A 10,004-nucleotide genomic window follows, 5' to 3' on the forward strand; every position below is an offset into this window, starting at 1 on the left:
TAAGTGATGCTACGTATGCATACAATTTCAGTCCATATTTATTGCCGTGTCTATTCTATTTCATTTTCCTTTTCCATTTTGTTCCTATGAAATGTGATGTTTCTGCAGATACCAGCTTCCTCAGAGGTCAAACAAAGTGTGTTAATCCAGATGCTTTCTTTTGAACAAGAACATTTTGTTTGCTTTTCTCATCCTCTCTCAATAAAACAGATTACTGCAAATGAATAATCAACAATGGCAGTTCATTTGAGTGTTGATGCACACTCAAAGTGAATGGTACATTCTGATCTAATCCCTGTTTTCTTCTAAACTGTAATAAACTTCTCTACAACATCCACGCAGCAGTCTCTTCCTAAGCTTTCTCAATATGCCTACACACACAGTTCCTTCCCATTAACAATACTCTACATCAATAAATATAAGCGACATAAAACAAATATACAAAAAATTAAGACATAAATAAGACTCTGTCCTCTCTTGAAATTGCACTGAAACACAAAAAGAGAATGTTTGCAAGCAATTTGATTAAATGAAATAAATAATAATCAAATAAAAATCAAAAATAGCCAGACACACATTATTCAAAACAGTTGAGAATATTGCTAAACTAAAATGTTTTGAATGTTATATATAAAAAAAACATAAGAACAGACTAAAGTGTTGTCACTTCAGAACAAGTTTAGTTTTACCTAGCAGCATACTTCAGTCATGTTTATGAGGTGCTACACTAGAATACCCCCACCAACACTATAGTCAGACATAGATATCATATTTATATATATATAGATATATATATAGATATGTATGTATATAAAAACATCAGTTATATTAGCATAGAAGTAGTACTTATAGAATAAGCTGTAGAAGTAGGAACATTATAATCTGTACTTTTAAAGAATTTTCATCTTTAGGATCATCATTATTCATTCCTCTTCAGAGTTTGACAGTATGCAGAGTCTGTTGGTTGATTGACGGGGGGCTCGTATCGGGCCCGAGAAACAGAGCGTTCTGGAATGACAGTAATGAACAATGTACGTGTTTGATTTCGAGTGTGCGCATGTGTGTCACCTCATGCAGTCATGTTAAAGTTGATGATCCCGGTGTGTGTAGGAATAGAAAGAAAAGATGCAGAGAGGCAGGTGTGTGAAGCATATGAAAGAGTAGGACGCATGTGAGAGGTACTCATTTTTTTCTCTTTTACTGTACATCTCACTCGTTGTGTGTGATGTGTGCTTCAGTGTTTTTTCAGATATCTACATATGGACAGCCTGTCGTACATGTGCTTGTGACGGTCGTGTCTGCATGGTGTGTGCATGTGTTCGTGTGTGTGTGTGTGTTGTCAGACAGCGATTGAGGCATTGATCGGTTCCCAAGTCAGGTAATTATTGTGTTTTACAGTGCTGTGATACTGTATGCGTGTCTGTGTGTGTGTGTCTGTATGTTCGCGTGTGGTTTCTAGGTGGTGTTGGCAGCACTGGTCTCTGACTGGCTCTTGGTAGTGTTCTCTCTCTCCTGCAGGTTCTTCTGGTTTCTGCTGGCCTCAGTCAGACTCTGCAGTCGCCTCTCATGCAGATCTTCCAAATTCCTCCACAGCTCGGTTCGCTCCCTCTCTTTCTTCAGCTCCCTAAGGAAAGGAGAGGAAAGAGGGATATGGATGAGTGTAAAAAGGGTTTAGATAAAGATAAGGCGAAGATAAAAAGAATTGAAATACGTTCTGTGCTCACAGAAATACATGTGAAGTCATCATGAAATCAAAACTCATTTACCTTTTTTAATACACAATCCTGGTCTCATTGGTGCATGTTTTATTCCAGAGAATCAAATCATAGAAAAAATATAAAATTAAATTAAATACAATTGCCCCCATGGAATTGGTTTTCAGTGGTTATGAGGGCATATTGTTTTTCTAAAAAAATATACAGACAATGTTATTTTAATTTTAGTTAACTTGATATGCTATAACAGTATTAATATTTAACATTTGCAAGCTTTTATTGTTATATTTGAATTTTTTTTTTCAAATGGTCATGAATTGAGAAATACAATCATCAGTCATTGTGACTGTAAAATGATCCTGTAAGAACTTCCAAAGCTTTTCTCCAAGCTTTTATTTAATCCAAGCTCGGAAAACGACTCGTTTCGGATGTTGTCGTTTCGGATGTTGAAAAAATCTTGATAACATTACAGATCACAAGCAGGTTATGACCCCTTTAATGTTGTTGTGCTTGATTATTATGTGTATGTGATTTTATTTTTAGTTCTAGTCATTTTAGTACTTTAATCTTATTTAATTTTCGTTAATTTTTTTTTCATCTATTATTTTTATTTAATTTTATTCAGCTTTATTTTAATGAATACACATTATTTTAGTTTTAGTAAGCAATGACAACACTGACAGGCACAGCATGGCGTCCATTTATGTAAGTCAAAAGGTGTACGAGAAATAGGCTTTTACCTCTAAATTGAAATAAACATCAGATCAGAGATCAGAGATCAAACAGTCCACAATAAATGCTCCTCTGAAACAGATTTTAAATAATTGCACATTACGTTGTATTATTCAGCCCTCTGTCTACGTGTACCCCCAAATTCTGGTTGATTTCTGAACCTGACTTACTTCAAAAGACTTTCCTCTCATGTGACGTCACAATTTTTGTTCTTTTTTCCTTTTTTACAGTATTTGAATTTCAAAAATAATTTAATTTAACTCCTGCCCTCCAACCACATGGCTTCATTCTAGTATGTTTATGGCCACTTGATGCAACCAATTCAGTTTGGTCCTACACTTGAAAGATCCAGTTTCATGACATATTACAGTAAAATGTGTTGTAAAAGTCCTGTACTCACTTCTGTTTCTCCACTTTGTAGGAGGCAGTGAGATCATCAAAGAGCTTGCTGTTCATCTCCATGAACGTCTTCAGCACATTGTAGATAAGAGAGATGATCGTCCTAAATAAGACAACAGAGAAATGTCCAAAGCAAAAACAGTCTTGATTGATGTCAATAGCATTAACGTTATTCTAGACATATGTTGGAATGATACTGACTGGTTCCAGTGCTCTTTGGAAACTCTGTACAGTGTGCCAAAGACCAGAGGCAGGATGACCTGGCAGTTCTCCTCTATTAGACTCAGAATGTACTCATTATTCCAGAAATACAGAGCCCGCTCTGCGACCTGAGGCAGAATAAAGAGAGAGAATGAGGGAAGAGAACACAAACAGATGCGTTCATCACCTCCGCGTGTTCACAAGTACTACAGGCAGACGCCTGACAAGCAGCGCTGGTGAATGACACAGTGTGGGAGGAATGCTCCGGTGTGAAACAGGAAGCTGACCTGGAAATGAGGGCTGGAGATGCAGGCAGAAATCTGTTTGAATAGAGGCTCCTGCACACGGATAAACTGAGATGGTTCAATCACGTCCAGAATCTCCTCGATCTCCCCCAGGAACATCACCTGGGTTCAACGTGACAGGGTTATATACTGTACAAACATTTCCCGGCAAACACACTCTTTGAGTGATAAGTCTATTTGAAATCAGAAAACTTGAGTGGATTTCAAAACTCTTTCCGCAAAAATGTGACTTAACAGGTGTCTAAATTCATCAGCAACGATTAATGGCATTGACAAATAATACATATACAGAATAATACATTTACAGAACAACAAATAATACATAATTACACAGAATGTGAAAAATAAAATATAAAAATGGGGTGCATTTGCAATAACTAAAAATAGTTATTAAAAAGAAATTGTTTCGTGTTTCTGAGTGATTCATCATTATAATGATCAAATATTATTTTTTTATTTTACAGTACAATTGTATTTTACATCGGTAATATGTTTATCTTTACTTTAGGGCTCTGCAAAAATTAATTGCGATTAATCGCATCCAAAATAAAAGTCTGCGTTCACATAATATATTTGTGTGCGCTGTATATAATTATTTTGTATAAATAAATACCTATGCATGCATGTATATATTTAAGAATTATTTGCGCTTAAATTCTGTATATATATATATATATATATATATATATATATATATATATATATATATATATAAATACAAAATATATATTAGAAAATAATTATATACAGCACACACAAGTATATTATGTAATCACAGACTTTTATTTTGGATGCGATTAATCGCAATTGATTTTTGCACAGCCCTACTTTACTTTATAACACTACTACTACTGCTATTATTATTAATATAGAGTTCCATGAACAAGTGAATGAGTAGTAAAATGATTTAAAAAATATTAACTTAAAATCTAAGTTAAATATTTGATGTCTAAGGGGTTAATCTGAAAAAAGATGTTTGGTCTGAGAGATTTAAGTGTATGTATCTATTGCCTTTCTTACCTCTTTCTGAGTGCATGTTTTTGGCCAGTATCTCAGCAGCCCCCTGATGATCTAATGAAGTACAGAAAAAGATTGGTGTAACAACGCAGTGGTGTGTATATGAAGTTGCATAACATAATTGAAAATTTGACATACGTGTTCTGTAACTGTGGCATCCTTCTCCATGAATTGCACCACACAGTAAGCCAGCTACATGAAAAGAGCACAAAAAAGACTTTTAATAAAGTCACTTCCAGGCTTTCTACACACTACAAGTGTCATTACTTCAAAGGCTTATTGATTTTACCAGCAGGTGCCTTTGATTAAAGGGTACGAGAGAGTGTGTGTGTGAGTGTGTGTGTGTGTGTGTAACACTGAGAAAAAAGATTACAACCCTTATCTGTCCTTCAAGGTTTGATCTGAAGCACTGAGCTAACTTCACAAATAAACCATTCTTCTAATCAAGATCCTAAATGCCACCACATAGCTTTATCATCAATCTGCCCACACCAGGAGTTTCTGCAGCAGTCAATGCATTGGCACGTACCTATACTGAACAATGGATATGTAAGTGTCAATAATGTAGGCATAGCTGCTAGATGTCTGTCAACAAATGTGCTTTGATTGCTATCTAGATTTACAAAGAACAGTTCTATGTAAAACACAATGTGTAACATGTATAAAATGTAGTTACTGTGCACTATAGCAAAACTGCAGTATAAGCTGGCCAGATGTAGTGGATGGTAATTTAGCAGACATTAAAGTAGCCTACGTTTTTTCCTAAACATTGTTCAATTTTATGAACTTTTAACAGGGACAGTCCCCTTATTTGCCTTGCTCAAGGGCACAGTGGTGATAGCAAATGTCCCGTTCCTTGTGAGCATCACACTAGACACCTTCTCTGTGGTGGAGCTTGCCTTTTTTGTACAGTATGTGGGTGTAAGTGAGAAATCCTGGGTTAGGTGCAAGCTTTAGAAATTGGATAAAGTCCATTACAACTACAAAAGTGAAAATCAATTAAAAAAAATCAACAGAAAAAAAAAATCATAAATATAAATATAATATCTTAAATATGAGGGAAAAACACAAAACAAAACTTGATGTCTATCTGATCAAATTATTAGTCAAAAAAGGTCAACTACATGTCATGCCTGCCAACTGGAGTGCCTATGATAGCCACCAGACGGCACTCCCCCTTTCTTCTTTATCCCATTATGAACTGCATTTCCCATTCACGGTGCGAAAGTGTTCCCATACACTTTCTAATAGTCATATAAATATGTACTGAATGAATATATAAATGGTTTAAAGTGAGTTAAAGGGGTGGTATTTAAGTCGACAAGTCGAACCACGAAAGACGTGCCAACTGTCTGAAGTTCAGCAAACTTCTGAACTGTATGAACGGCGTTCGTGGTTCGACTTGTCGAGACTGTTTTCCAAAGATGGCGCCGCCTGTATACACGAAGTGAACAGTCTTGTATCTTCTTATTAAACGGTCTGTACACTTACAAAGTTCTCAATGCTTCGTTTTGTATTTAGGGGCCCTCATTATGTTACTGTGTTAGTGTGGCTATTTTGAGCCTTGTTAGTGGTATTAACTACCGATTTCTTTTTACTTATTATTTGCCCCCATATACTAGCGTCATACGCTAAACAGTTTTTAGAGATAAAACTCTTTACATTCGATAATCATGAAAACAAATCTCAAAGAACGGTTGACTAGGTACCCAATGTTTTATTAGCTAGACCAAAGGTTGATTTTGCGCCGGAGTTGTCCTTTAAAAAGCAATTTCTTTAAAAGGAAATATATCCCTTTGCTTTGAACGTAGAGTGTCGTAACTTTGCAGATGTTGTTTATGCTCAAACAGCAACATTACACACTATCTAAAGTTAGAAAAGTGAATTCATGATCAACCACCCCTTTAATGTGGTAGCTTATTAGGAACTGAAAATCTGGTTATCAATACAATATACTCAACGGGTTTAAAGTGATTTCAGCATAGCAACTTATTCCAGACTCATAGTTTCAAGAAAGCAACTAAGAGCTTCAGGAAAAACCAATGAGATTATACATAACTGAATGATGACATGCTTAGTCTGTACACACATGCTGCATTTATTTCCAGATTAATATATTCCCTGAAGAGGAAAGAGTCACAAAGCACCTGAGCCTCAGATTACAGGCAAAAGGGTAAGAAAAGAATGTTTTTCTAAAGAGAGATTACGTACGTTAGTGCGTGCGTGTGTGTGTGTGTGTGTGTGTGTGTTAGTGTACACATGTGATATGGCCACGAGTGTGCTTTTTGTTGCCACGGAAGCCCTTCTGCACCATTCCCTGGGTGAGCTGTTAGGATGGTAATGGTGTGTGTGTGTGTCTACTTTAGAAGAGGTGATGTCACATAAAACGTCTTTCCCCAGGGGGTAAGAGCCCTGTTAACTCCTGTTTTCTCTCTCTCTCTCTCTCTCTCATTCTTTTTTCAAAAAGAACATCATAATTATCCTCTTAGTTTTCAGTCTATGCAGTGCTTTACAAAAAAGTTAATATGTTTAGCTTGCGAGGTTGTTTATGTGGATGTGTCAGAATGTTTATAGAAGATAATGGAAACCTTGCTCTCAGGATACAAAATCTCATAAACATATCTTACAAATAACTTTATATGTCCCAATTATATAACTTCATATCTTACAACTGCAATTTTGTAAATCCTAAACTTAATTTCTTCGTTTGTAACTTTATATCTAAAAATGGCTAATCTTAAATCTGAAACTTTACATCTCACTTTTGTGCATTTATGTAATAATTGCAGCTTTCTTTTTCATAATTGTGACTTTATATATCACAGTTGTGAAAATGATGTAATTTTCACTTTATTCTCCTTTTTAATTTGATCTCACAATTGTATTTTCTTTAACTCTGAAGTAGAAACATTAGCCTGTCTCTGTGTATGTGTGTGTATGCACATTTTCGTATTTTTTGTCTACCTGAGAACCAACGGTAAACTGTCAATTACTGGCAAGTAAGGTAAAACTAAAATTAACTCTCAACACATTACAAGGCTTTGGTATGTTTTAACTTGGCACGAGATAAAAATCCCATACCCAAGAGACACCTCAGTGAAAATATATCCCCTGGTGTCACTCAGTAGTTTGAGGCTCAATGGGGACTAAGCTCTAATCATCCAGGATAAATCCCCCAGACTTAACTCAACCACTCACCATTAGTTCCTATGCAAACAAATAAAATAGTAACCAAATCACAACAGCCACGGGTTACACGGAGGGCAAAAGAATCATTGAAATGCACACTTACAAAACCGTTTATAAAAATAGAGTTCGGTATTTAGCCTTTCATCTCGCTAAGAGCTCTCTAGAAATGTGTGATGTTCTGAAGAAGCCTTGAGGGAAGTGTGATTAAGGATTTGGCTGCGCTGTCCTTCTGTTTCTATGGAAGCTACATAAAATAAGTCTGGCCACCCAAAGGCATTCCCTGGGAGAGCTCTATTTGTCCTTGTGGCGAGTAGGAAGTATAAACAGCCCGGCGTGTGGGCACTGAATTATGGATGGGGTGATATTGACAAGGGAAAGGGCGAGTGTAGGAATGTAGGACAAGCACTTTCAGAATACACACACACACCTATAGAGTAGACATATACAAACAGGCAGCATTAATATTATAAAAGCACTTTTCAGATATAACATGCTGTTAATAAGAGGAATAATATACTGAATCTATTGAAAGAATGCATGTGCATTGCATTACAGATATTTTTATATAGCATGTTAAAGTTTTCACATTTTGAGGGTGAGCGATAATGCAGTTTTTGTGTCTGGCACTTTAAATGCAAATGAGAGGGCGGAGCTTCAACAGCTTGTTTCCTTTCACCTCACACAGACATGCACTGAAAATTTCAAACACTTTTTGCCTTTTATGTTCAAATCGGAGTCAGAAAGATGGAGAGACATGTAGAATGCAACAGGACATGTGAATTTAGGTAGCTATAGTCATAGATATCTATATAAAGGCTAGATATGTCGTCCACGCTGCTGGCCAATGGAGGTCGACGTCTGCACCTGGCGGCCATCTTGTCACAGGCAGCTCGCTCACTCCTAACGTTGTGTTAATGGTACATGTACTATTTAAATGACCATAACTTGCTCAATTTTCTACCGATTTTCAAACGGTTTGTTTTGTTATAAACGTCAGAGATGTAGTTATGACACTGCATACTTATGAAAAGTGTATAAATAAATAATCATCCAGATAATTATAGCCACGTTAATAACGTTTGTAAGAAACCAAACCGTTTGTAAATCTGTCAAGATTTCAACGAGATAAGAGTATTTGTGTTCGTGCTGACCACTCATCTTACATCAGCTTGTCTGTGACAAGATGGCCGCCGGTGATGGCGATGAAAACTCCGCCGTAACACATCTAGCCTTTATATACATATCTATGGCTATAGTTATCTTCTAGACATTGATTAGCATATTCGGTCATGATAAACTATCAATCGTGTTCTGTATAAATCGGTGTTATGTAAATTTTAGCGTTAGTGATGTCACTAACCTGGGAATGTTGTGTAGCCAATACCAGCTGGGGTTTTTTTTTTTTTTTTGTAGTCCTTAAAAAGCTATTTCTTCAAAGAAAATATGTCCGTTTGCTTTGAACTTTGACACTAACTAAAGTTAGAAAAGGGGTAAATTAACCACCCCTTTAATGTATCCTTGCTGAATAAAAGTATTAATAAATCTTACGGACCCCAAACTTTTGTATGTGTAAACAGTCATAGACACACACACATCAAGGCAAGATGAGTTCAGACTTTAATGCAGTGTCCCAAAAATGACCAAAATTGCTTTTGGACACTAAAATTGTATAAATGTATCAAATATCAAACCAAGTGTAATTGACAAGTGCAAGTGTAAAAGATTTTCCAGAAATGACTTAAACCCAACTGATCATTTTTGTGGATGTATGAAGTAAATTTTCATTAGTATTAGCCCCCCCTTGTGGCATAATATCCCATTACAGTCCATTAATTAACAGCATGAGATCTGTATGTGCATCCCCAGTGTGGCTGTGTCTGGGCGTCTGACTCTGACCTGCGCATGAAAAATGGAGAGAGACTTGGCAGTGTGCAGGGGGATCAGGACCCTCACCAGGAACTGCTTGTGCTCTGATTTGAGAGGCAGAGCAAAGCCATTTATGATACTGGAAAAGAGGAGATGAGATGAGAGGAGAGGAGAGGAGAGGAGAGGTGAGGATAGGAGAGGAGAGGAGAGGAGAGGAGAGGAGAGGAGAGGAGAGGAGAGGAGAGGAGAGGAGAGGAAAGGAGAGGAGGCGGAAAAGAGAAAAGGGAGAATAAACAGGATTAGTATCAGTCGTCCTGATGATACTCTGTACACTCATTCACCACATTATTGTTCATCAGTTAATCTCCCACTAACCCCCACCCCACACATCTTTCCTCTCTTTCTGACTGTCTCCTCCTCTCTTTTTCTCAAAAATCTTTAGCTTTATCTTTGTTCTTTTACTCAGTCTGTTCCTCCCATTGCTTAACTGTTATTTGATTTCATTCCATCTACACTGTCTTGCTCTGTTTCTCTATCTATCTATCTTTTTCGCTCTTTGTCTCTCATTTTACATAATCAA

General features: G+C 36.6%; 1 protein-coding gene across 2 annotated transcripts in view; it reads right to left on the minus strand.

Annotated features, from left to right (window-relative positions):
* Positions 1 to 20: 20 nt before the first annotated feature.
* Positions 21 to 10,004, minus strand: part of ppp2r5b (protein phosphatase 2, regulatory subunit B', beta) — a 23,427-nt gene continuing 13,443 nt past the window's right edge. The window contains exons 7-13 of one of the 2 annotated variants that reach the window (XM_039659640.2): positions 9,455 to 9,563; positions 4,508 to 4,561; positions 4,373 to 4,423; positions 3,335 to 3,454; positions 3,048 to 3,175; positions 2,848 to 2,949; positions 21 to 1,624 (exon numbers count right to left, since the gene is read on the minus strand). In XM_039659640.2, coding sequence (XP_039515574.2) covers positions 1,456 to 1,624; positions 2,848 to 2,949; positions 3,048 to 3,175; positions 3,335 to 3,454; positions 4,373 to 4,423; positions 4,508 to 4,561; positions 9,455 to 9,563 — 733 coding nt within the window. In that variant the 3' untranslated portion in view covers positions 21 to 1,455. Of the gene's footprint in view, positions 1,625 to 1,756; positions 1,785 to 2,847; positions 2,950 to 3,047; positions 3,176 to 3,334; positions 3,455 to 4,372; positions 4,424 to 4,507; positions 4,562 to 9,454; positions 9,564 to 10,004 lie in introns of those variants that run through there. The other variant, XM_039659649.2, reaches the window with a different exon arrangement.

The sequence above is a fragment of the Pimephales promelas genome, chromosome 1 (assembly GCF_988280905.1).
Source record: "Pimephales promelas chromosome 1, fPimPro1.hap1.1, whole genome shotgun sequence".
NCBI lineage: Eukaryota > Metazoa > Chordata > Actinopteri > Cypriniformes > Leuciscidae > Pimephales > Pimephales promelas.